Source organism: Mesoplodon bidens (genome assembly GCF_964165515.1).
Source record: "Mesoplodon bidens genome assembly, chromosome: 1".
Classification (NCBI taxonomy): domain Eukaryota; kingdom Metazoa; phylum Chordata; class Mammalia; order Artiodactyla; family Ziphiidae; genus Mesoplodon; species Mesoplodon bidens.
In genome coordinates, this window is record NC_138176.1 from 30,910,024 (window position 1) to 30,936,350 (window position 26,327).

Here is a 26,327-nt window from a genome sequence, read left to right on the forward strand (position 1 = left end):
GTCCTCGAAACTCATCCCCTGCTGGGCTGTGCTCAGAGCTCGCAGGTGGCACCAGGGCACTAAGGGGTGGCTTGGGTGGGAATTTCATCCCTTCCATTATCTTCATCAGCTTCCCCCACCTTCAGCCACTACAAAAACACATACAATTTAAGAGACTAGCAAACACAGGTTCAAAACAAAGACCCTGATGGATTTGAGAACCCAAATGGATTGAGAACCCTTATAAACAAAGTCCAGCGTTGGTACTCTGGGGGTAACTGCGTCCTTCCGCAGGTTGCGTCTCCTCCCAAGGCGCTCAGGGAAACCGGTGACAGAAGGGCAGCTCCCACCCAGAACTGCAGCTCAGCAAGAAAAGCCAGAGGGTGGGGAAGAGCCCGGCGGGGCGCCGGGAAACCTGTGTTCTGATTCTAACTCGGCCCCTCAGCAAGTTATTTCTTCTCTCTGGGTGTCAGTTTCCTCTTCTGTAAATGGAGACTTTCCTAGTATCTCGGTGGGGTGTGGCTTGGGCTAAGGCAGGTTGCGGGGCCGGAAGCAGCAGGTGCCTCTGACGGCTGCCTGCAAAGTTCCCCACACTGTGGGTCTCGGTGCCCCCCTTGTTGACGGGAGGAACGTGGCCACCGCCCGGCAGGAGTCAAAACGCAGGAGCCAGGACTCGCTGAGCCCGGCCGCCGAGCGGAATCAAGCCGAACAACAGGCAGAGGCGTAAGCCTGGCAGAGGCGGGGCGGGCTTCCAGTCCCTCCCCCGGAGGTCACGTGGGCGGTCACGTGGTCACACCCGGAAGCGCGCCTGCGGGCTCCGGGCAGGCTGGCCGGTGTCAGGCTACTACGCGGTACGTGGGCCTCCCGCACTGTCCGAGGGCCTCGGTAGTCGGTGGGGCTTACTCCGGGACCCCGGCGCTTCCCTCCCGGAAGTGGGGGCGTCTCCACCTCCAACCTCACCCACCCGGCGTGGGGCCGTGGGCCCGTCGCCTCACCTCTCGGAGCCAAAGTTACTGCAGCTACGAAGTGGGGCAGTAGTCACAAGCCGGGCCTTCTTCCCAGGGTATCTGTGAGGTTCGGGGGACTTGGGGGTGAAACTGCTGCATAAACTGTAAAGTGCAGGGCAAACTGGAAGGCTGCCATTCGGCGGGCGCGCCCTGCAGGTGCTCACTCCTGCGTCCTCCAGCCCATCAGGGGCAAGGACGAGGCTCTGAGGGTGTGGGCTGCTGGCAGGCAGGGGCGGCGGCCATAGGGGCAGTTTGCTGGGAGGCTGGCGAATATGGGCGTGGGGGCGTTTCCCCAGGTTGCCCCGGCGCCATCTGGGGCTCCAGTGAGTCCTGTGTTCCCTCAGAGCAGGATAGAGAGAACAGGGAAATCAGAAAATAACCCCGGTGAGGTTTTCTTTCCAACAACCTTGTGGAATAAAAGTAGAACCTAACGTCCACTGAAGAGCATTTCCATTGTTCTGGGAATATGGTCAATCATGTCGGTGATGTAGTGAGTCTCATGCTGCACAAGATGCTGAGCCCCTAACAGCCCTTTCTTGTGTCTTGTTTGTTTACAATGTTTGGTTTCCTCATTAAGCTAAAGCTTTATATTGTTCCTGCTTTTTATCATCAAAATATGAGTGATTCTGAAACCAGTTTAGTTCACCTGTTATTTGAGGAGGGGAAGCTGGGAAGTAAGAATAACAAGCCCCCACCCCACCTCTGTGTAAGAAAGTTTGCTAGGGGTGTGTCTGCCAGGTTACTCCCAGGCTCTCACTAGAACCCTGGGGGGAGGTGGAGCCAGAGGTTGAGGCTCAGAGAGGTTTAAGTGTCTTGGCAAAGACAAAACTGGAACCGGCTCTCCCCTGCCTGTTGTATTGCTTTACTGCCATTCATTGCATTACCCTAGGATACCTCCTCTCTTCCCCAGGACTGCTTTTCTGTCTCCCTGGGATGTGCTATGCTGTTTCCCAATAGTCATTCATAGCAGGCTTCCCGGGGCTGCTCAGGGTGGGTTTGCTAACCACACCATGGCTCAGAGTGACCCACGGGGAAGTGAGAGTGCTCAGAAGGAAACAGTAGGTGAGAATTAATGTTTGTGGACACCTGCTATGGCCAAAGGACTGTGTTTGCCGGGTTCGTGTTCATTGTGGGAGGGCAGGGGTGGGCAGAATGTGGGCACTTGGACACCCTCTGGCCGAGGGGAGTATGTTCTGAGCAGAAGGCCTTAGAGCCAGAGAGAGACCTTTGACCACTCCGTCCTTCACCAGCTTGTCCACTCCTGGGAACAGGCAGCAGCTGGAACGGGAGCCTCTGCTTGCCCTCATGACCTCCCTGTTTTAAGCAGGACCTGGGATGCTATGCTGCTCTCCATGATCCGGTCACCGAGTCTGTCTACCGCAGCCCTTTCTGAATCTTTGGCTGTCTGGAAGCTCCGCTGTGCTCCTTGCCAAGGTAGATGATCCTGCCTGAGATGGAGGCAGGCAGCACCCACCCTGGGGCTACTCGGGCTCTGGGAGGTGGACAGGGTGAGGTAGGCAGTAGACTGAGCTCTCGCCGGCTGTGCAGAGTCATCTCATCTCCATCCCCTATCCCAGCTCTGCATCCTGATGTCAACTTTGCCTGTTCTGTCCTTCCTCCCTTGCATCCAGGAGGCCATCATGGCCTACCAAGTCTCTAAGCTACACCTCTTGAATCAGCCCCTTCCTCCCCTGGCCTCCACCAAGGAGTGGACCCACATTACCCCACACCAGGACAATAGCCTCTGTAACCTTGACCCCACCCATCCATGATCCACACCCTTACCAGCCTACGGGCGCTCCCTGCTGTTCACAGCCTCCATTCTACAGCCCACTGTTCTCCAGCCCATGCACTCCCTTCCCGTCAAGCCCACCTGCCCTCGTCCAGCAACCTTTCCTTCACACTCCGTCGCTCTCCCAGTCTCTGCCTAGTGTTTAGCAATTCCGTGGGGATAGGATACATTCTTTGTTTTTCACTGTGCTGGAAACACCATCAAGCTAGGTTCTCGGAGTTAAAGTTGATAAACCAACTAGAGATTTGGGAGGAATTCGGTAAGTACCACTAAGCTGGTCACGTAGGGGATCCTGAAGGATGTTACTGAGTCTGAGACCTCGAGATGCTATGATCCTGTTGAGGAAACTGGACATCCACCACGGAAGAGTTAGAACAGAGCTTCCTCATCATTATCATGCCCTAGCACGTGGGTGATGTGCTCATATCTGTGTGACATGCTGAGGTATAGGAGAAGGTTTGAAGCCCCTGACTGGAGCAAGCAGCTGGCCTGACAGCTCTGGCTTCACCAGGCATGGTCAGGCTTCCCTAAGCGCTGAGAAGATCAATGTCTTGCTGCATCTCACAGGGCCAAGGCCCAGCTCTGGATTAAGAATCTACCAGTTGGTAAATATGAAAACACATTGTATGTAGTCAAGCATTATAATGTGTGGCACAGAGGGTACATGTGTGGGTGCTGGGGAAGGAGGTCCGGAAGGGCAGGAGATACTGGTGCAGGTGGCTGAGGAAGCAGCAGCTAAGCAGGAGTGAGAATGAGCTGTGGCCAAGGTCACATAGCCTTTGTGTTCACCAGAGCAGGAGGAACTTGTGAATCAAACTCGTGTAATACTGAACCCGCTGCCTGTGGGCTTTGAAGCTCGTCCTCTGGAACTATTTGTGACTTGAGGAGAAGCACATTTTTTCTGGACTTCCTGGAGGGAGGTGCATCAGCTGCCCTCCATTCCAGACCAGGCCCTGATTGCCTATCCCCCTTGTACAGTTGACCCCGTGTTCAGATCAAGAGCTGGGTCCTTCCTTGCCTTTGGTCCCAGTAGGCTGGTGGTGGGTCTGATGCTGTGTTTAGAGAGGCCAGATAACACAGGAAAGAGCCCCAGCCTTGGCATTAGACAGGCCTGGGTTTGGATCCCACTTCTGTCACTTAAAAATAGGAGTAACTGAAGATTCCTGCTTTGTCCAGTTGCTGTGAGGGTGCCGCAGAGTAACACCAGGAAGGCCTTCGTGGTGCCTGGCACACAGTAAAGGCCAGTAGGTGTTTGCGGGATTATGATCCTGTTTATTACTCAGGCCGAGCCTATGGATGTGGGGCTGGGAGGTGACCTTGACCTTGCTTCTCCCTGGCAGATGAAGTGCGTCTTGGTGGCCACAGAGGGCGCGGATGTCCTCTTCTACTGGACGGACGAGGAGTTTGAAGAGAGTCTGCGGCTGAAGTTTGGGCAGTCGGAGAATGAGGGAGAAGGGGTGAGTGCAGGGTAGGAGGGACGGATGGGAGGGAACAACCCAGAACTACCAGGAGGCAGGAGAGCCTGTCCACCCGTCCTGGCCCAGCCAGAGGGATGAACACGGCATTGTGTGTGGTCCAGCGCCCCTCACACCTGCGCACCCTTAGAGGTCAGCCCTTGATGCTCTCCAGGACAGTGACCCACCCCCTACCCTATGAAGAAATTTTCATTTCCTTCATGACTAATGATTTTGAGCATCTTCTCATGTGCTTATTTGCCATCTTTATGTCTTTAATGAAATGTCTGTTCAGATCTTTTGCCTAGTTTTCATTGGGTTGATTGTTTCTTATTATTCCTACTGAGTTTTGAGAGTTTCCTAGATATTATGGATATGTCCTTTTGTAGATCTATGTTGTGCAAATATTTTCTTTCAGTTTGTGTCTTGTCTTCGCATCTACTTCACAGTACCTTTCAAAAAGCAGAAGTTTTTCATTTTGATAACTCCATGTTACCCATTTTTTGCTTTTATGGATCACACTTTTGGGTGTCATATCTAAGAAATCTTGGCCCAACCCAAGTTCACAAAGAGTTTTCCCCACATATTCTTCTGGAAGTTTTATAGTTTTAGGTTTTATATTCAGTCTAATGATCCATTTTGAATTTTGATATGTGGTGTAAAGTATAAACTTTATTTTTTTGCATATGGATATCCATTTTAACGCTTTAATATCACAACTCAGAGACAGTTGTCATTTTCACCTAGATAATTTCTGCTCTACATTCTAAAGGAGTAATTTATCTTGAAATTTTTTCCAGATTAATTTTGGATTAAAAACTTTTTTATTGGGGATGCAGTAGACAGTCCTTGCATTTCTGCAGCCACACAGACTGGTTGCCTCTCAGTGCCCTTCCTGCTCCCGTGAGCCTGGTCATCAGCCGGACCAACTCCACATCAGCAAGTTAGTTCACCTCGACATCACTGATACTCTTTAGGAATGATACAGCATTTCAGAGATCATAGACATTTAAGTGGTCTTATTTAAGCTAAAAAACAGGTCTATCTGTTAGGCTCTTTTATTTTTTAGCAGTCAATATGTATAATTTTTTTAATTAAGAATTTTAAAGTATTTTAGTTCTTAAACCACTATATCAACTTGGTCAATTTAAGAGGCAAACTATTTGATAGTGTTTCTCTTCCTCTTTATTAAAAACCTCATAAAGGAACAAACTCCTGATTTTCAGTTCCTAAATGACTAAGGTAAAGGAAAAAAAGTCTTCAAAGTTTTATTTTTCAAGTATCCAATACTTTTTTTTCCTGATCCTATAGATAATGTGAACTAATTGTAGAAAATTTAGGAAATAACAGAGAAATAGTTTTTAAATGACCCATAATTCTACTACCCTGAGCTATTAGCTCTTCAATATATTTTCTTTGGGTCTTTATCGTTTATAAATAGTTGGGATCATACCACACTTACAGTTTTATTTCCTGTTGTTTTTTTTTTCACTTCCCATTGTAGGAAAAGCATTATTCCATTTTGTTAAATATTCTCAAAAGCATAAATATTAATGGAAACATTATATTCAGTCTATGAATAAATGTAGCATCATTTATTTAACCATTTCCCCAGTACTGGACATGTATATTGCTTTTAGTTTGCTATAGCTATTGCTGTAGGGAACATTTGTGCTTGAATTTTTTTTTTAATTAATTTATTTATTTTTGGCTGCGTTAGGTCTTCGTTGCTGCACGCAAGCTTTCTCTAGTTGTGGCGAGTGGGGGCTACTCTTTGTTGCGGTGTGCGGGCTTCTCATTGCGGTGGCTTCTCTTTTTTTTTTTATTGGAGTATAATTGCTTCACAATGGTGTATTAGCTTCTGCTTTATAACAAAGTGAATCAGTTATACATATACATCTGTTCCCATATCCCTTCCCTCTTGTGTCTCCCTCCCTCCCACCCTCCTTATCCCACCCCTCCAGGCGGTCACAAAGCACTGAGCTGACCTCCCTGTGCTATGCGGCTGCTTCCCACTAGCTATCTACCTTACTTTTGGTAGTGTATATATGTCCATGCCTCTCTCTCGCTTTGTCACAGCTTACCCTTCCCCTTCCCCATATCCTCAAGTCCATTCTCAAGTAGGTCTGTGTCTTTATTCCTGTTTTACCCCTAGGTTCTTCATGACATTTTTTTTCTTAAATTCCATATATATGTGTTAGCATATGGTATATTTCTTTCTCTTTCTGACTTACTTCACTGTGCTTGAATTTTATCCCACATCTCATTATTTCCTTAGGATAAATTCCTAAAAGTAGAATCATCGATTCAAAAGCCATTCAAAGATACTGTACCACTTTATAATCGCACCAAGTAATACAGGAGAATTCTCTTTACACTCTAGCTACACAAAGATTATAATTTCCCCCAACCAAAAGAATTCTTGCTACACCTATATCCCTACAGAAAAAGCTACTACTTTTTTTTTTTTTTTTTTTTTTTTTTTTGCGGTACGCGGGCCTCTCACTGCTGTGGCCTCTCCCATTGTGGAGCACAGGCTCCGGACGCGCAGGCTCAGCAGCCATGGCTCACGGGCCCAGCCGCTCCGCGGCATGTGGGATCCTCCCAGGCCGGGGCACGAGCCCGTGTCCCCTGCATCGGCAGGCGGACTCTCAACCACTGCGCCACCAGGGAAGCCCAAAAGCTACTACTTTTAAAGTGAGTTGCTATACACCATCTAGGTTTTCAAGTGACACTTCTATTAATATAATTGGTTCGTGATGGTTCAAGAAAATTGTCGTACATGAATAATTCAACCAACGTTTGCCTATGTGAAGGGATATTCATTCAACGAATACTAATCGAGAATGGACTGTTTACAGTGAACATAGCAACATGACCCTGCATTTGTGGAATTCAGAGTCTAAAGAAGATGAGCCAGGTGGCAAATAAGCAGCATGGGTTTATTTCACGGGTGTGGGGTGGGCAGGCTCGGGTGGTGTGGCCTGGGGGTGGTCAGGAGAGGAGCTGCCTGAGCGGGGACCTGTCACAGGTGACTGACAGCCTCCGCAGCAGTGGACACGGCGCTGGGCTCCTAAATGTTGAGTCTGTGGGAGGAAACGACACCCCTCGTGACGCGGACCCCCTTGTATTTTAAGTGCCGCACAGTACCCCTGGCTGCTTGCCTGTTCTTCTCAAGGCAAGGTCTTACTCAGCTCCTTGTGTACAAGTTAAAATTAGGACTCCGCTTTCTCCCTGTTTCAGGCTCCTGAGATCAGCATGGGGAAGATCAGCTGTCTCCTCCTATCTTTTCATTCCAGTGTTGAGAACTTGAGTTATTACCATTCCCCTGGCTTTATCCCATTTTTATTCCCAGACCTTCAGCAAATTTGTCCAGTTTCTTTTTGGTTTTGTCTGTTTGTTCTGTTTCTTATTTGGAGGTCAGAGAGAATGGATGAGTGAAGAGATTATAAAAGTAAAAGCATACTTGTTACTGAAATAGGGAAAGTACAGAAAGATGTAAAAACTGGGGGGAGAGATCATTCCTGATCCTTCTCTTCAGAAGTAATAACTTTAATAGTGTGAATTTCTCATTGGTTTTTCAATACTTTGTTTGTTTTATCATTTGAAAATACAGAGCATTCACAACCATTTTTTTAAACATTACATCGTATCATAGGAATTTTCCATGTCACTGAAACACTCTAATATTTTACGTGCTATATGTTCTCCCATCATTCAGATGTACTGTTGTTTATTTAACTCTTTCCCTGGTACTGGACATTTACATTCTTTCCAGTTGCTTCTACTATAAATTACGCTGTAGGGAACATTTTTGAGCATGTATCTCTGCCTCATCTCTGATTATTTTCCTTAGGATACATTCCCCAAAGGAAACTTAACTGCAACAAAGGGCACGGACTTCGGTACACATACTGAACTTTCTTAGAGCTGGCCAGCTCTCTATTAAATGCCCCAAACATTCCTCTGTGGAAATGTGGCCTAATTCCTTAACGTTTCCTTCTAGAATCAGAGTCTGAGCAGCACAATTAGCTGCCTGACCCTTCCCAGCCTTCCTAACTACTACCCAAGTCTCTCCCTGTCAGGACAGTGATAGCCTCCCAGGTGGGTCTAAAACTATGGAGCCCTTGATGGCAAGGCCTGGATCTTGTCCATTCCTTTGTCCCAGGGTCTGGCACACTAAGCAGTATTGTTCTCTATCCCCTCTTGCAGCTTCCCGCCCTGGAGGACCAGCTCAGCACCCTCCTGGCCCCAGTCATTATCTCCTCTATGACGATGCTGGAGAAGCTCTCAGACACATACACCTGCTTCTCGACAGAAAATGGCAACTACCTGTACGTCCTTCACCTGGTGAGCGTGCGGCCCTGGGGCCCATGTTCCTCTTCCCTCGGCTCCTTGGGCAGTCCACACGCCTCTTCCTCATCTTGAACCTCAGACTCTTTTAGAAGGCAGAAGCTGCATCTTAACAAAATCCTCTGGGATCTGAGCCCCCCCTCACTATCCCAAGCGATCAGGGGAGGTGAGGGGGTCCCCTGGGGCTGGCTGACGCCCACTGACCACTGTGCCTGCAGTTCGGAGAGTGCCTGTTCATCGCCATCAATGGAGACCACACCGAGGGCGAGGGGGACCTGCGGCAGAAGCTGTGCGTGCTCAAGTACCTTTTCGAGGTGCACTTCGGGCTGGTTACCATGGACGGCCAGCTCATCCGAAAGGAGTGAGTCCCCTGGGTGCTGTGCTGAGCCCCTCTCAAGGCCAGGCAGTGTGCGCCCAGCCTCAGTGAAGCTGCCTGTCACACTCTGCCCCTGGCCTCTTCCTGGGTCTCTCTAGCTGGCTGTTGCCATGTGTGTGTGAGAGAGAGGTTGAGAAGTGAGACGATCTGTTCAGGCGCCCACCTTTTGGTTCCGTGCCCATCCCACTTGGCTCCCCAGAGAGGGCAGAGCCCGACACGCCCCCTCTGTGCTGTGTGGGCTCCCACAGGGGTTTGGTCATGTCACGTGAGCTTGCCTGGCGCTGGCAGTGATGTCAGGCTGCTCCTTTGGCTGAAGCTGGGGACAACCAGCTTTTTTATGGATCTCCCCTGCTCTGCCCCCAGGCTGCGGCCCCCAGACCTGGGGCAGCGTGTGCAGGTGTGGGAGCACTTCCAGAGCCTGCTGTGGACCTACGGCCGCCTGCGGCAGCAGGAGCAGTGTTTTGCTGTGGAGGTGACTGCTGGGTGCGGGAGTCCTCGGGCCACAGAGATGTCAGGTCAGAGGGGCCAGGCAGCGTTAAGACCATGTTTTGACACCACCCTCCCCTCCATGAGTGAGGGCACAGGCAGCCCCTCAAGCCCATGCATTTCCGAGGGTTGCTCTTTCTGGCCACATGCTGGGCTGGGCACTCTGATGGGCCTCCCTATGTTAACACAGCTAGATTTTGGATAAAACGGACTTTTTAATGCAGTTTTTGGGCTCTCAGTAAATTATGGAAATCTCTGAAGATAGCCCCCTCCACTCTGATCACCCCCCAAATTATATTGAGCTGAAACTAGAGTGGAAAGTAGTGAAAAATAAGCAGAACTAAAGGCAAGATTGCCTGAGTACAGATGATGGTACCAACACTACAACCAGAAAACTAAGCCTTAGGCCAACAGCGACAGGAGAGCTGAACCTGCAACTCCTACTTAAGCCCAGACCTGAGGAGTAAGGTGGTCGTCAGCAGCACCCCCTTGCTCCTTGTATAGACAAACACAGATTCTCTCTAAATCGGTGATTCCCACACTCTGTGTGCATCAGAATCATCTGGAGGACTTGTTAGATATAGGTTTCTGGGCCTCACTTTTCTCATTCACTGTGGGGGTCAAGGGTGGGAGGCTCTACAATGTGCATTTCTAACTAGCTCCCAGGTGATGCTGGTTATGCTGGTCTGGGAACTACATGTTGAAAGCCGTTGATTTTGAGGACAGATTAAGAGCAAACAAACATGAGCTCACAGTTTAACAGTCAGATGCACCAGAGAATAAGCCACCATGAGTAGGAGTCAGGGAAATCAATCACCAGCAGATGTAGATCCCAAGGAGCTTGATATACTAGAATTTTTAGGTACAGGACATAAAATAACCAGGAAATATTTGAAGACATAAAAGCTAGGGAGAAACCCCATATAGATGTTTTAGAAGTGAAAACATAATTGTTAAAATGAAAACCTTAAGGGGTGGGTTAAATAATAGATAAGACATAGCTAGAAAGAGAATTCGTGAACTGGAAAATAGATCAGAAGGAATCATTTTCACACCCCACTCATTCACTCTTCCAGTAAACATATAGTACCTCCCATATGCTAAGAGGTGTGCCAGGCTCTGGGAATACAGTGATGAATAAAGTCTCTGCCCTTGAGGGGAAATCAGCCATTCATATGTACTAAAAACAATAAAGTATACTGGGTGCTGCCAGGTTGGGTTTCTCAAAATCCATGGTGGCACAAAGGTTGTTCGTGGTCAACTCCTTCTGAGGCATCAGCAAAAGGCTTCTTGTAGGAGGTGACCTAATGCAGTTAAGATAAAATCCACAGTCCTTACCAAGCCTATCAGGCCCTGTATGATCCACCACTGCCTGTCTTGCCCCAGCCTCATCTCATGCCTCTGTTGTCCTTACTCACCATACACTGACCGCCTGGGACTTCTTCCCATTTCAGGGGCACTCTGTGTTTAACTCTGTCCAGTGTGGTAGTCATTAGCTACATGTCTCTGTTGAATATTTGAAGTATAGTTAGTCCAAATTGAGTTATGCTATACCTGTATAATATACACTGGATATTGATGACTTAGGACAAAAAAGGAATGTCAAATGCAAAAAAAAAAAAAAGGATGGTACCAAAAAAAAAAAAGAATGTAAAATAGGATTATTAACTATCCCATTAATAATGCTTTTATACCTTATGTTGAAATGATAATATTTTAGATGTATTAGGTAAAATCAATTATTAAAATTAATTTCACTTATTTCTTTTTACTTTTTAATGTAGTTACTAGAAAATTTTAAATTACGTGTAGGGGTTGCCTTTGTAATCAATTAGGCAGCACTGCTCCAAACTCTGTCTCCACCTCAAGGCCTTTGCATGTGCTCTTTCCTCAGCTTGCGGCATTCGCCCCCTCCCTCCTTCTCTGACGGGGTTTCTTGTTCTCTACATATCAGTTTAAAGGTCACCTCCTCAGGGCCACTTTCTCTGAACACCCTACCCACTTAGGTCTCTGCTCTTCTTCTCTAGTCCAATACTGTATATTGCCTACACAGCAGTTGTTAGCACTTATTTTATCTCTTTCTCTGCATATTGTCTGTCTCATCCACTAGTCTAGTGACCACACTAAGCCCCAGAAGGGCAGGCTCTGTGCTGGTCCGAGCCTCCCTGTTCCCAAGCATCTGGCACGTGGTGTGTGCTCACTGTGGCCTGAGTGAATGTAATGCCAGCCTGGGGCTGGAGCGGGAGGTGTGGGGGTGATGTGACTTCCTCTCCCTGCCCGCATGCCCAGGCTGTGGAGCGGCTGATCCACCCTCAGCTATGTGAGCTGTGCATCGAGGTGCTGGAGCGGCACGTCGTCCAGGCCATCAACTCCAGCCCTGGGCGGGCCGGCGAGGAGGCCCTACACGCCTTCCTGCTCGTGCACTCCAAGCTGCTGGCTTTCTACTCCAGGTGAGCCCAAGGGCCCCGGCATGGGCTGGCCCCGAGGCCCTGGGTCCCCTCACCTTCACCCTTTCTTATTCCCCCTACCTGAAAAGCACCACCTCCTGGGCCAGGGAAACCTTCCAGACCCATCTCTTCCAGGAAGCCTTCTTAGATTCTTCAGTTCTTCTCCCCCTCTCAGCTCACTTCCTTCTCTGAATTATTTCTTCCTGGAACACTGTCTCAGAATCTTAATTTAGGGTTTCCTGATATGCTGTTACTCGTCCCTGGTGGTTTTCCACTGGTAATTTTTATTTTTCAACACAACCAAGTTTTATTTTTAAAATGGATGAGTTAACTAATTTTGTACATACCTTGTCTTTCTCCAGAAAGGATGAAGTCAGCTGGCACATTTGTAAACTCCTTGAGGGCAGGGATCATGCTCCAGACTCCCTTAACTTACTTGCCCCTGTCCACTGCCACCTGTGGGCTGGGGGCAGCGGGCGCATGCTGACCTGCTGCCCGTTCTCTCCGCAGCCACAGTGCCGGCTCCCTGCGCCCAGCCGACCTCCTCGCTCTCATCCTTCTGGTGCAAGACCTCTACCCCAGCGAGAGCACGGCGGAGGACAGCGACACCCAGGTCTCGGGGCAGCTCTCTGGGCAGCAGGAGGCCTTCAGGAAGGCGACTTGGAAAACCAGTCTGGAGAGTGCTGGGCAGGCTGCTGGGGTGACTGTGGTTTCCAAGTCACAGTCCTGGGCGTGTGGTTGGGAATGACTTTTTTCCAGCTGCTTTCAGATGTAAGGGGAATTCTAGAATGCATGTAGTTTAGTGGGTTAAAAGTGCAGATTTTTGGAGTCCCAAAAATAGTCCCAACATAGTCCCAACTTTACCACTTAGCTGTTTGCTGTGCAAGTACTTACCCATCTGAACCTCGATTCCCTTATCTGTGCAATGGGACAGCAATGGCATCTACCTCTCAGGGTTGTCATGAGGAGTAAAGGAGACAGTTTACCTAGAGCCCAACGGTGCCTGGGGTGTAGCGAACACTCTCTGTAAGTGCTGGCAGTGGTTTGGGTGCCAATGTGTTGGACTTTCTGGAATTTCTAAAATTGAAACATCCCTGGAAAGTGAGGGCGCACACCCAGGGCTGCACAGTGGAGTGCGCACAGGGGCTGGCGGGCCCCCACCCCCACCCCCGAGGGCTGCGCTGTGAAGTGCAGGAGGCAGAGGAGCCAGGCAGGCAGCTCTAACTAGCATCCCCGGACCTGTTGCAGCCTTCCCTACGGAGGCCCCTCCGCAGCCAGAGCATCCCCGTGCAGCAGGCCTGGAGCTCTTGTTCTGCAGACCCGACCAGGAGTTCTGCAGGGACTGTATGTGCTGTGTTCTGGGGAGGGGTGGGAGGGAGGGGCGGAGGGGGGGGAGGGGAGGGGAGGGGAGGGGCGGCCTCTCCCCAGAGAGCAGGGACCAGGGTCGAGCCCCCTGGGAGAGCCTCTCTGAGCCCTCAACCCAGCTGCCCCTTCTCCCTCCCAGGAGACAGACAGCCTTTCCCTCCCTGAGGAGTATTTCACACCAGCTCCTTCCCCCGGGGAGCAGAGTTCAGGTGAGACCTGGAGAGGAGGAGGGGCACGGGACAGGGCCGGGGAGAAGGCAGATAGGCAGCCCCGGGAGAATCTGCCTTAGGGTTCAGTGGATCCCGACGCCCTGCAAGGGCCCAGGCACAGACACCCAAATTCCTAGAACCCAGGACACTGTGTGCAGCAAACCCTCTGTCTACCCTCCCGGCTCCAGCTTGAATTCAAGGACTGTTAAGGCCACTCAAATGATCCCTAAAATTTTTTATGACAAGTTGATTTCATTTAAAAATTCATTTCTCATATATGTGCTCTCTGCCGCCTTTTTCTTTTTTATAATTAATAAGTAATCAGATAATTAAGTAATAATCATTTTATTTCTAGTACAGTGGTTTAAAATATAAATAGTCTGTATGGTTTATAGCTTACCTGCTTTTCCAAAGTATGTGGGTAAACGATAAAAAGAAACGAAAAATATTGGGAATATTAACAAAACAAAAAAGGAGCCTGGGACCCCTGAGACCATGTGCCAGTTCATCCCTGCTTGTCCATTTCTCTGTGGCCGGGATCATAACTGTCCTGGGTTCTCTAAGCTCTCCACGAGCCCAAAACACATCAAAAAACACTACTTTGGGGTAATGGCTGGAAGTTCCATTTTCTTTTCACTGCTGCTTTCCCTCATTCCTCCTCCTGGCCCCTTTCTCTCAGTAGTTTGTTGTTTCATGCCTCAAAGCTGTAAATAATGCTTGTTCCACAGTGCACGGAACTCACAGCTTACAAATGGGTGGAGTTGCATTCATCCATTCGTAAGTCAGGTGTTTGAAACACAGACACAGGCTTCCCCAGAGAAACATGATTATAAATGATAGTTATTTGCAATGAAATATATGAGAGAGCGCTATTATTACAAGCCTACAATATTTCAAATATGCGGTCGGTTCAGCTGGTTTTTGTGAGCTGACCTAGGAGAGGAAATCTAGTTCAGTTCCCAGCACATAGTAGATACTCAGTTAAAGTTTGCTGATTGACTAAATAAATGGGGAACTGTAGACCATGTGTGCTGCCTCCCAGTGAAGAGGCACAGTTATAGCCAGGGAGGGGCCTGAAGGGTTAGGGAGGGCAGAAACAAGGAGGGGATTGGGGGCCGAGGAGGGGGTTGAGGGACACCCCCCCACCACTGCCAGGTACACGTGCAGAAGCTCCTCCCCGCAGCCCACTGGGGCTGCAGGGAGCCTCTCTTCCCCGGCCCAGGCTGCTCTAGCTCTGGGACCTCCGAGCTCACCCAGCTTGGGATAGGATGAGAAGGGGGAGTCCCCAGCTCACACTAAGTGCTGTGCGCTGCTGATGGCATATGGGGCCGTCTCTGCTTCGTCCTCCCCTGCTGACAGCCTGTTGGGCCAGTATTTACATTTTGCCACTATTTATGTTGTTACGTTAATACCTATGGCCTGCAGGTAGCACAGTCTGGCTGGATGAGGGTACTCCTCCCACTGATGATCCCCATGTCCAGGTGAGTTTCTCCTGAGGGGCTCGGGGGTGGGGGTGGGGTTGGCCGGGGCACCAGCTGATCTGAGATGCTGCAGTGAGCACTGGGGACTCTGAGGGCTTCTCCTGGGGTGACTGTCCAGCCACGCTGGCCTTCCTCGTGCCCTCTCACGGCTGGCCGGTCAGTGCAAGGGCGGGGGGAGTGGTGGATGGGGGTGACCGCCTCCCTCCCTCTCCCCCTCCCCCAGACACCTGGCCTCCACTCCTGAGAAATCCCCACCCTCACTGTTCTTGGGAGTGAAAGTCCAACTTAATTTTTAATGTTTTCTAAAATGAGAACGTAAATACGTTCATTGTAGAAAAACTGGGAAAAACAAAAGTAAAATATGGAAAAGGAAAAAAAATCACTCTCAAATCCCAGCCCCAGATGTTAACTACTGTTAAGATTTTGGAGTGTTTCCTTCTAGTCTTTCCTGTGACTTTATATGTGCATTGACACATACACACATGACGTATATATTTTTTCTTTTACTAAATTTGAATCCTGACGTACTTCATTTTTCTTTCTTTTTTCTTTTTTTGAGCATTTTCCCATTAACTAGGCACTCCTCAGCAGTGTGGTTTTTAACAAGGCTGTTCAGAGTGCACTGCATGCGTATGTTATTATTTATTTAGCAAATTCCTGGAACAACCAGTGTGTTGTATGGAGTCTTCTGCTGTTATCGTAAGACTGTAGTGAGTTCCTTATAGAGAAGTTTTTGTGGCATCCCTAATGATTTCCTTAAATCTGCTTTTGCCCGTAAAGACTTTCTTACTCAGAGCCCTCGTAAGGCTGGAGTGTTGCTCGTTTAGCCCTGTTATGCCTCACTTGCCCCCCTGGAATGACTGTCAGGATGTCCTGAAGGTGGTGAAATGACAGGTGTTAATCAGCTTTCAATGCCTGGTGTACAGAAAGCTGTAGAGGAGCCTCCTCCCCTTCATGCCACCCACCCCGGCTGCTTTTCCCCCCCTTTCCTGTCCCTTCTTACCACCCGCTACCCCCACGTGGCATCCAGTCCTGACTCCCGGCAGAAGGGCCCGAAGATGTTGAGAGAGAGAGGGGCAGCCGGACGGGAGCGGCCCGGGCAGCCGCAGCGGAGCGCAGGGATTTAGGACCTGGGATTTCTTGGGGCCGGAAAAGTTTATGCCTCATGGTCCACAGGGAGGACGGCAAGCGGGCAGCCGTGGGTGGACCCGATGTGGGGAGGAGGCCAGATGGCTGCCCACCCCTTCCCGCTGACAGCTCCTCTTCCTCCGCAGATGGCTGAGGACACACTCCAGACGCTGGTCCCTCGCTCCCCAGGACCCTCCAGCCCCAGAAGGATTTTCCTGGATGCCACCGTGAAAGAGAGCTACTGCCCCATGGTGCCCCACACCATGTACTGCCTGCCCCTGTGGCCAGGCATCAACATGGTGCTCCTGACCAAGGTACGAGCACTCCCGCCTGCCCTGGCAACGCCCTAGCCTAGATGCCCACCCCACGGCTGCCCCTGTCTGCCCTGCCCTGCTCTTCTAACCTTAGAGCCCCAGTACGGCCCTGGCCCTGGCCCTGTACCAGCTGCTGGATGGGTTTTCTCTACTGGAGAAGAAGCTGAAGGAGGGGCAGGAGGCCGGGAGTGCCCTGCGGTCCCTCCCCCTCATGGGGGACCTACGCCAGAGGATGGACAAGTTTGTCAAGAATCGAGGTGGGCAAGAGCTTCAGGTGAGACGCAAGGGCTGGACACCCCACCTTAGGGAGAGGGGGCAGGGCCCATTCTGTCCACAGCAGGTGAGGGGCCCTGCCCCACCCCACCGTGGGCCTGTGGTCCTTGTTTCCCCCATTAGGAAACAGGAACAGAAACTTACAGCAGTGGCACTTGACATTTCCAAAACGTTCTTGTGTGACGAGTTATAGCTCCCATTTTTCAGATGAGGAGACCCGGGCTCAGATAGATGGTGATTTGACCAAAGTTACTGGACTGGTGAGCAGTGGAGCCAGAGCCCAACTCGAGGGCTCAGCGACAGCCAGCGGATCTGCCCGCCACACCCCTCACCACCTGGCTGGTCTCAGACGTGCAGGGCACAGGGAGGCCGCTGCACCCGCAGGGGGCGTAGAACCCAGGTTGGGAGATGAGGCCAAGACCCTGGGACAGTGCGTGAGCAGAGCAGGAAACGGGGCACAGCCCAGGCCGAGCCTGCGGGGAGCTCTCAAGGGTAGAATGCTGGGCTGAGATCTGAGGCCACTCGTGTAGCTGGCAGGGCTCGAGGAACTGAGCTTCGTTGTGCACGGAGTGTGCACTGGTCTGAAAACGAGCAGAGGGATTAGAAGAGGCAGAGCGGCCAGCTGAGGCCCAGACGCCAACTACCGGTCAGTCCGCCGCGCTCAGCATCTCTCCGTGCCCAGCGCACTCCAGTGAGCGCGTGGTAAGATGCAGAGCTCCCCTGAGGGGGTCAGCACCCCAGCTCTTGCCTGCGTCCGCCCCTCCCTTGAGGCGCCTACCTGTCACTCTGGCAGCATTGGTGTACGGTGTCTGCCAGCGAGGCAGTGAGCCCGGTACTTGGCACACAGAAACTGCTCTTTAAATAAATGCCTGCTGAATGAGTAGACTGGTGTACAGTGGGGTGCAGGGTGCTGGGGGACCTGCCAGAGACCTAGCTTGGCTGTGGATGGCAGGTGTGTGCTGGGCCTAAATAAGCCATGGAGGCAGGGGGGCCTTTCGGAGCCTTTCAGAGCCCAGTGTAGGGTGTCCCCTGGACCTCGCTGTGGGAATGTTGTCAGGAAGCTGCCTGTCACCTGTCCTCTTTACAGAGCACCTGGCTGGAGTTCAAGACCAAGGCCTTCTCCAGAAGTGAGCCCGGATCATCCTGGGAGTGAGTGGTGGGCTCTGAGGTCAATGCGGGAGTCGTTTGGACAGAGGAGCAAGTTTCCTCCAGGCCCGGAGGGAGAGGATGCTCAGGAAGGCGCTTCTGAGGGCCCAGGGGGTCCTGGGAGGGTGGGTCCAGCCCACGGATACTGAGGGGAGGCTGGGAGCAGAGAGGACAGTGATCGAGGAACAGCGCCTGAGGGCCCGACACGACCAGCAGAGGCCCGGCTTCAGCACCGACTCAGTGTGTGACCTCGGGCGAGTCACTGCCCCTCGTTTCTCCATAAAATAAACCATGAGGTTGGATGAGATTCCAAGTGCTCAGAGCACACGTCGGGGGGAAAACTGGGAAGCTGCCTCCTGGCTCAGTGAGGGCCAGGGTGTGGGGCATCAGCTGTGCTGTACGTCTGTCCAGGAGGAGGGTGATCACAGGGGATGGGGTACCATCCTGGGCGTGCCTTCCTAGGGCCTTTCCGGCTGTGACATCTCACCTCTCTGTGCCCAGGCTGCTCCAGGCATGTGGGAGGCTGAAGAGGCAGCTTTGCGCCATCTACCGGCTCAGCTTCCTGACCACGGCTCTGGGCCAGGGAGGCCCCTCCCTGCCCCAGCACCTGCAGGACCAGGTCCAGACGCTCATGCAGTAAGTGTGGGTGTGGCCCCTCGGTAGCCAGGGAAGGAGCTGGGGCGCACCTGACCCCAGCCCTGTTCCCCCTGCTTCCTCGGCAGAGAAAAGCTGGCAGACTGGAAGGACTTCCTGTTGGTGAAGAGCAGGAGGAATGTCACCATGGTGTCATATCCTGATACCTGGCCCTGAGGAGGCCTTTCGGGACTACCTGCCTCCTCCACCCACTTACTTGAAGGGCTGCAGCTTTGGGGAAAAAGAGCATATATTTCACCACCTCAGCTTCCTTTCTCTGAAGAAAAATGATAGGAGGTAGTGTCCCAGGGGCCTTGTCTGTAGGAACGCTCCACAGCGGGAATTTCAGAAATTCCTGCTCTCCCACAGTTACTTCTGACAGCCTTAGGGATCGTTTATGTCGGCGTTGTCCAGCCAGCTAAGTGGCAGTGGGTCTCCCACGAGGGGCAGGGGCCTGGGGTTGGGTAGGTTTGAGCGGCCGCGTCCTCCTTCTTAGAGGTCACAGTACACAGTGGCGCATGAAGGCTCTGAGAAGGCCTGCAGTAAATGTGTTTATTTGTCCCCATTTAAAAAGCCACCTCCAAGGGCTTCCCTGGTGGCGCAGTGGTTGAGAGTCCGCCTGCCAATGAAGGGGACACGGGTTCGTGCCCCGGTCCGGGAAGATCCCACATGCCGCGGAGCGGCTGTGCCCGTGAGCCATGGCCACTGAGCCTGCGCGTCCGGAGCCTGTGCTTCGCAATGGGAGAGGCCACAGCAGTGAGAGGCCCATGTACAGCAAAAAAAAAAAAAAAAAAAAAAAGCCACCTCCAAGACTTACCCTTTTATTACAGAACTAATTTTACCAAATACTAATTTTCCCTGGAACTTTATATGAAACAGCTTTTTCTGTATTAAAATCTCTAAAGGATGTGGCCTCCTGTCTCCGGAGACTTCGGTCTTCAGTGCGCAGGTGAGGAGGCCTTGCTAGCCACCGGCCACTGCCGGTGGGAACCTTCCAGCCTCTGGAGATGAAGTGTAGAGGTGAACAGGATCACGGCGAGGCGTGTGGGTGGGCGGCCAGCCAGCCTCACTCTTTAGCTCTATACCTCTGCTCTCATACCAGCCGCAGCATGTGTATCATTTAAACTCATCCCGCATGAAAATGGTAAAACATGAACATACCGTGTTCCTGTTGGGACCAGAACTCCCTGCGTTAAATGTGCCAGAGCCAAGGATCTGTTGTACTTGCATCTTAGACCTTCTCAGGGTTGGAGGTTCGACGGTAAAGAGAGACCTGGGAAAGAGGGGGATCCTGGGGGCGGGGGGCGGGACTTGCTGGAAGCCTAGGTCGAGGGCAGAGGAGCTCCCTCCCTGGTTCTGGCTTAACGAACACCTTAACTCAGACCCTCACCTACCTGGAAGACTTCCCAGGCCTGGTGCATTTCATCTACGTGGACCGCACCACCGGCCAGATGGTGGCCCCTTCCCTCAGCAGCACTGAAAGGACTTCATCGGAACTGGGCAGGGGGCCCCTGGCCACCTTCGTCAGAACCAAGGTAACCTGGCCTGGCCCGGGCCCTCTCCTCGCACATCAGATGGGGTGTACTGACCCCTGCCCAGAGGACTAGCCCCCGCCCTCGGGCTCCCGGGAGGCTCTGAGCACCCCCGCCAGAACACTTTACGGCACTCTTCCTGGTGTCTGCACCCAGCTCTTTAGGCTTCTAAGAATAGTGCCCATCTTCGTCACCCCAGGATGCTGGTCGGCACTCAGGGCCACCTTCCTGGGTGTGTCAATGTGCCTGGAGCAGCAGAGTCTGGGCAGCGAGTTCAGGGGAGGAAATGGCCAGGGCCTAACTCAGTGCCTGGCATAAGTAAGTGCCCGATAAGTGTTGGTTGAGTTCACTAAAGCAGAAGACACGTGGGTTAATCAACTTGAGTATCAGAATGTAAAACTAGGTGGTTTCTACGAAGAAAACAGTCTCCAGGGGTCCTTTTCTTTGATTCATCTTCATAGCAAACTAGTATTTTTGGTGGGGAGAACAGAGGACCTCTGCCACTTTCTAAAAAACTATACATTTTTATATACATTTTTATATACATTGTGTATCCACGTAAGGTGTATCATAATGGTTAAAACAAGATCCTGACAAAAGGCCCGTTGGAGACCCAGCTCTGCCCATCACTAGCTGTGTGGCCTGGGGTATTATGAAGTCTAAGTTTCAGTTTTCTTATCTGTAAAAGAGGATAGTAACTCTAGTGACATCATAGAATTGCTGCAGAGATTACAAGTGTATGAGATGATGCATGTAAAATACTTAACACAGCATGTGGCACAGATGTAGCTGGAGTTGGTTGAGCATTTCCTGGTACCATCCACACCGGCATCTTCATATCCTTCTGGAGATAGTTGGGGTTATCCTGGTACATTTCTTTTCGTTGTTTTTCTGTGCGGTTTGTTATAGTTGAGATCATTCTGTGTAAGCAGTGTGTTTACCACATTTTCACTTCACTTTATATCTGGTGCATTTCCTCGTGTCATTAATTCTTTATCAGCGTGATTATCATCAGCTCCACAATAGTCCATCATGTGAACGTAACATCATGTACTTAGCCGTTTCTCCAGTGTTGAACGTTTAGATTGTTCCCAGGCTCTTGCGGTTGTAAATGATTTCTGCAGCACATACCTCTGGGCATACATCCTTGTCCTCATCTCTGATTATTTTCTCAATATGGAATCCCAGAAATGGAATTACAAAGTCAAATGGAAGGAGTGTTTTTAAGGTTATTGATACATGTTGTCGAATTGCTTTTCCTGAAAAACAGAGCAAACCCGTGTATTTGTTTGCAGATTTCATTAGACACTGCGTTGTGGTCAGGTTTGGAGTAGCTCCTGTATGCCTGCCACTAAGCTTTTTCTAAGCTCTTTGGTGAGAGCGCAGCAGGCCTTTCCAGGCCCTGGGAGGTGGGAGAGCAGAGCTGCCCCTGCTGCCAGCTTCCCTAGAGCGGTTCACAGGCAGCGTCAGAAGTCCTTGAATTAGGCAGGAGAATCTCACGGAGGGGACCTGAGGCACGTTGTCCCTCGGTCACTGTGTTCCCGTCGGTGCCCTTGGTGAGCCCTCGTTCAGACTTCGCCCTGGAGCAGAGGACGTTCCTGGACCAGGGCACTCTGTGTGTTCAAACGCTTTTCCAGCAACTTCCTGGCATAGAGCCTGTGCCAGAGATCCTCAGTCCTGAGGGGCCCAGGTGAGTGGCTGGCCCTCAACAGCAGGAGGGTTCCAGGGGGCCATGCCCTCATCTTCTCTTAAGTCCCTGGCTCTGTTCTGGCCTGAAAGATGAATCTACTCTTTATGGCTTATGTGTATAGTAAAGGTACATAAAATGTTTATACGTACATTTTGTCGTCGCAGTAACTGGAGGGGTGGGTAGTCCATCCATGCATCCATCCATCATCCATTTATTATTAAGCTCCTGCTTTGAGCCAAGGCTGGGCCTGGACACTAAGGAAGAAGATGAGCAGGAGAGGCCCCTGGCCTTCCAGGAGCTCCTCCCCTGAGTGCTTTTCTCCCCTCGAGATTTGAGGGCCTGAGCCCAGCCCCTGCAGTGGGGAGAGGGCCGCCCCACAGGCTGCAGAGACGAGCACACTCTCCTCTCCCCAGGTCTGGTCTCTGATCCAGCTGGCGCGCAGATACCTGCAGAAGGGCTACACCACGCTGCTGTCCCGCGAGGGGGACTTCTACTGCTCCTATTTCCTGTGGTTCGAGAACGAGATGGTGGGTGTGGCCAGCCCGGGGCAGGGCAGTCCTGAAATGCTTTCTTTCCCTGTGACTCTTGGATCCTTTTCTTCTGGGTTCTGTTCAGTCTGTGTCTCCAGCTCTTCTTGTCCCTGGTGGAGCTGACAGCTAAGCCCAGCTGGTTGGCACCCAGAACTGAGGTCCCATTTGCACTCAGGCCCCTCCACCCCATTCTCTGAAAAACTCATGCCATTGATCAAGGCAGCATCCAGGTGACATGTGAACAGACGTGCGCCCCGCATGAGCAAGGCCGCTCAGCCCACGCTTCCTCAGTGGTGCTTCAGTGTCATCAGCTGCACTTACAGAGCCCGGCTCCCTGTTCCCATTGTAGAGGCTGATAAACCAAAGCTCAGAGCAGTTAACCAACCTGCCCAGGGCAAAGCTAGCAGGAAGGCTGAGAGCTCTTGCGTCCAGCCGTGTTGGCCAAAGCTCACTGTTGCTGCAGTATGAGCACAGGTCACGGGAGTTTGTTATCTGTGTCCTCCCGCCCCCTCTTGCTGTCGCTCTCTCTCACTGTCTCGCTCTGTGTCTCCCCTCTTTCCTCTGCTTTTGTTTCCTTTTTCTCTTTTTGTTTCCTCCTCACTTGTCACCCTTGGCCATCATTCCAGCTCTCTGAGGGCCATTGCTTCTCCCTCCCACATTCCCTTGGCCCCCCGTCCTGTCCTCTCCCCTGCTCGTGCCCTGCCCTCTCTCTGCCCTTGTCAGCGAGCCCTCCTTCCCCGATTCCTGCGCGGCGCAGTGCAGCCGTCGGGGGCTCTCACTCTGTTCTCACGGCCTCACATCCGCACAGCCCGTGGGATGGTCGGGGTGGGTGTCACTGACCCCATTTTGCAGATGGAGACACTGACGCCCTGAGATCAGACACCATGGCCAGGGCCACCGAGGTCCTAGGTGATGATGTCAGAACCCAGGCTCGGCTCTCCTGACCTGCAGGCTCCTAACTTTGCTCTGTGCCCGCCTCAGAAGCACCCATCGCCTTAGCTTCTAGGAAGGGACGGGGGCGGGGGGGGGGTCAGGTGTGTGTGTGTGTTTTAGCCCCACAGGGCAGTAGGCTGTGGTGCAGGGAGACCCAGGTCTGGCTACACCTGGGCCACCACCAAGTCTTCCTCCTCCCCCGTGGGGCGGGCCCGCGGGCCTGGTGAGCACAGCGCCGCAGGAGCCCCGTGAGGGCGCCTGGCACACAGTGGGAGCCCAGCAGAGCTTGAGTCCCTTCCCTGCCGTGTCCTACCCTGGGAATATCCGTTGCTTTCACAGAGAGACTTGGCCTTTGGTAACGCTTTGTTCTTCATGACACGTCCCCGGGTCGTCCTCCCTCACGTGTGCCTGTCGCTGACCCAGGTCCACTGGTTGATGGGAATGAGAGCTACCAGGTGCCGGGCACGACGCTCGGAACTTTACATCCATGTCTAATGTTCTTTGGGAGTTTATTCTTATTCCCGCTTCACAGGTGAGAAGACAAGGTAAAAAGAGGCCAGTGCATTTTCCCAGCACCAGGCACACGCCAAGCAGGGCTGAGCCCGGCCTCAGCCCGAGTATGTCTGGCTCAAGCCCATGCTCTTCCCCCCACGCCCACCGCCTCCCCACTCAAGATGCCCTGCCTCCTTCCCCAGGGCTACAAACTCCAGATCATCGAGGTGCCTGTCCTGTCCGATGACTCGGCTCCCGTCGGCATGCTGGGAGGAGACTACTACAGGTGACACCGACCCAGAGGGCCCTGGGCACAGAGGGGAGCAGAGGATGGGCGATCAGTGGCAGTCCCCACAGGGCGGGCAGCCCGTCCTTCAGGAGCGTCCCCCTGAGCCTGTCCCCCCTTGTTAGAAGCTCCTCAGAGCCAGGCATTCAGTGAGAGGAAGAGAGTGGGGCGCTTGTTGGGGTGCTGGCCCTTCTTGCTGATGGCACATCGAGGCAACATTTGCAGCATCCCTGCTGGGCTCCTGAAGACCTTGCCTGCTGGCTCTGTGTGCCCCATAGGTGGGGCCCTGCCATCTAGTGGACCCCGTTCCAGGATCAGGAACCCAGATGGTTGGGCCGTGGCGGCCTGGGGCTGAGCCTTGTAAGGTTGGGTCAGCGAGGGGCAGGGAAGGCCTCTCTGGCCCAGTGCCGGGGCCTAGTGAGGTGACCTTGTACCTGTGCCGTGCCGGGAAGGCCCCTGGCCTGGCTCCCTCCTGAATCCTGTCCTCCTTCCCCCTCCCTCCCCCAGGAAGCTCCTGCGCTACTACGGCAAGGGCCACCCGGCTGAGGCTGTCAGGTGCCATGAGCTGCTGACCCTCCACCTGTCGGTCATCCCCACGGACGTGCTGGTGCAGCAGGCCGGCGAGCTGGCCCGGCGCCTGGGCGAGGCCTCCCGTGTCCCCCTGCTCTAGGCCAGGGTGGGCTGCCCCCGTGCATCTGCCCGTGCACCCCAGTTCTCCAGGCCCACCTGGCTTACAGACATCCCCATGGTGAGAGCCGCCTCCTGTGCACGGCAGCCTCCTGAGGATGGCACAGTCCCCAGGGCGGCCCCAGAGTTTCTTAAAGAAACTCCACTTAGACCAGCCTCCACTCCGGGTAACGAGCAAACCCCCAAATCCTTCCCTCTGAAGGGAGAGGAGGTCCAGAGGGTTTCTTTGGTCGCTTTAGAACAGCAGTGGCTGTGAGCTTAGACCCGGGGCAGCCCCTCTTTCGGAGCTGCCTCTCCGTTTACCCCTAGGAGACAGAGGAAGTCCCCACTGCCTGTGGGTGTCTGCTGTTCTCAGAATAGAGAAAGCTTCCCAGGAAGCCGTTTCCCTCCGCAGGTGAAAGGGGCTCTCCTGGCTGGGTTGAACTCCAGCTCTGCCACGCCCCCTCTGCGGCTCTGGGCAGGTTTCCCCACCTCTCAGCCTGTCTCCCCACATTCGGAGTGATGGCACCCGTCTCAGGATGGTCGTGGGGCTGCCGGCTGTGCGGCGGCCACTCAATAAATGCTGGTTATGGCTATTGTTACTGTTCAAGCCCCTGGCCCTTCTCGGTGGCCTCTTTGTGCCCTTCTTGGTTCTTGGCTCTTGCCCCAGCCTCGCCCCAGAGATTCGTGTCACTCAGTCCAATGGATCCCAGGCTTTAAGGTTTTTCAAAGCTTCTCTGGGGGTCCTGGTGTGCCCTGGATTGAGAGCACTGCCCCAGGGGTACAGCCCTTACTCTAACCTGAAAGTCCCCCCCAAATGGACACAAGGACAAGAGGCTGTCAGAGCCCTGGGACTTGGGGGCATCCACTGCTCTGGGGCCGAGAGGCCACAGCTGGGACAGAGGGAAGTGAGGAGGCAGAAGCCCACAGCGCAGCGAGGCGGTGGGTTCGCGTGTGACGCCAGACAGCGGCCGGGCCTTCCCTGCCTTCAGTCTTGAGCTGAAATTCGTGACAGCAGACTGATCTTTCCTGTTAAGTGAACAGCCTGCCGGGACGGAGGTACTGAAGGAGCTAGAACAACACCGCGGCCTGAAGTCCGCAGAAGGTGGCAGTGAGGGACAGTCACGAGGTGACTGGGACCGCCTTCCTCCTTAACATCATGACTTTATGGACAGGAATTATGACATGATCGTGGAAAGTACGGAGGAGCAGAAGGGGAACACTGTGTCTGGAGGCCACTGCTATGGAGGATCCTCGCTCCTGTCACCTGATAATGTTCCCTTCCCTTTTAGCAGCTGCGTGATGTGACGTGTCTAGTTTAACCAGTCCCCCTAGTTTTTCAATATTATAAATTACACTGGAGGGAAGATGCTGACTCGGATTTTAGCAGAGACACACACGGTGTAAACTTTACGTGGCGTGTGGAGGGGTGTCTGATTCGAGAGTAGAAGTGTCCCCAGAAGTCCCTCTTACCCAGAAGCGACTTTCCATATACTCTCCTAATTTTGAGATGCACTTCTAATAACGGGTTTCTAGATGTCAGAGAGGTACAGAAACTCCCAACCCCTAGGGTGCTTTTTCCTATACGGGGAATGTCCTAACCAGTGGGCAGGGAGCAAAAGGGGCTCCTAATTCAGGACAGGCCAGAGGAGAGTAAGCACAAAGCCAAAGATATTTACAGATGCCGTCTTTAATCCTTGAGGATTCTTGGAAAATGGGAAAGGTACCAAAACACAGAAGAGAAATGTTCAGGCC

General features: G+C 52.3%; 1 protein-coding gene across 4 annotated transcripts; it reads left to right on the forward strand.

Annotated features, from left to right (window-relative positions):
- The first annotated feature begins 767 nt into the window (after positions 1 to 767).
- HPS1 (HPS1 biogenesis of lysosomal organelles complex 3 subunit 1) lies at positions 768 to 25,182 on the forward strand. 4 transcript variants are annotated; one of them, XM_081240364.1, is made up of 20 exons: positions 768 to 830; positions 2,314 to 2,420; positions 4,119 to 4,235; positions 8,445 to 8,582; positions 8,804 to 8,946; positions 9,325 to 9,433; positions 11,737 to 11,897; positions 12,405 to 12,507; positions 13,143 to 13,238; positions 13,399 to 13,468; positions 14,894 to 14,949; positions 16,224 to 16,391; positions 16,486 to 16,665; positions 17,752 to 17,813; positions 18,312 to 18,446; positions 18,533 to 18,597; positions 19,833 to 19,978; positions 22,079 to 22,192; positions 23,824 to 23,906; positions 24,414 to 25,182. In XM_081240364.1, the coding sequence occupies exons 3-20, from the start codon at positions 4,119 to 4,121 to the stop codon at positions 24,574 to 24,576; spliced, it is 2,109 nt and encodes a 702-aa protein (XP_081096490.1). In that variant the 5' UTR covers positions 768 to 830; positions 2,314 to 2,420; the 3' UTR covers positions 24,577 to 25,182. The 4 variants fall into 4 exon arrangements, with proteins under 4 accessions (XP_081096490.1, XP_081096491.1, XP_081096489.1 ...); XM_081240365.1 differs by lacking the exon at positions 768 to 830 and adding an exon at positions 839 to 1,053; XM_081240363.1 differs by lacking the exon at positions 768 to 830 and adding an exon at positions 839 to 1,042.
- Positions 25,183 to 26,327: the final 1,145 nt, after the last annotated feature.

Excerpts from the sequence above, each read along its gene's own strand:
- HPS1 (XM_081240364.1), top strand. The coding sequence starts at position 4,119 with ATGAAGTGCGTCTTGGTGGCCACAGAGGGCGCGGATGTCCTCTTCTAC. Across the intron at positions 11,898-12,404 it reads CTGCTGGCTTTCTACTCCAG|CCACAGTGCCGGCTCCCTGC; the intron begins GTGAGCCCAAGG and ends TTCTCTCCGCAG. Across the intron at positions 14,950-16,223 it reads CTGATGATCCCCATGTCCAG|ATGGCTGAGGACACACTCCA; the intron begins GTGAGTTTCTCC and ends CTTCCTCCGCAG.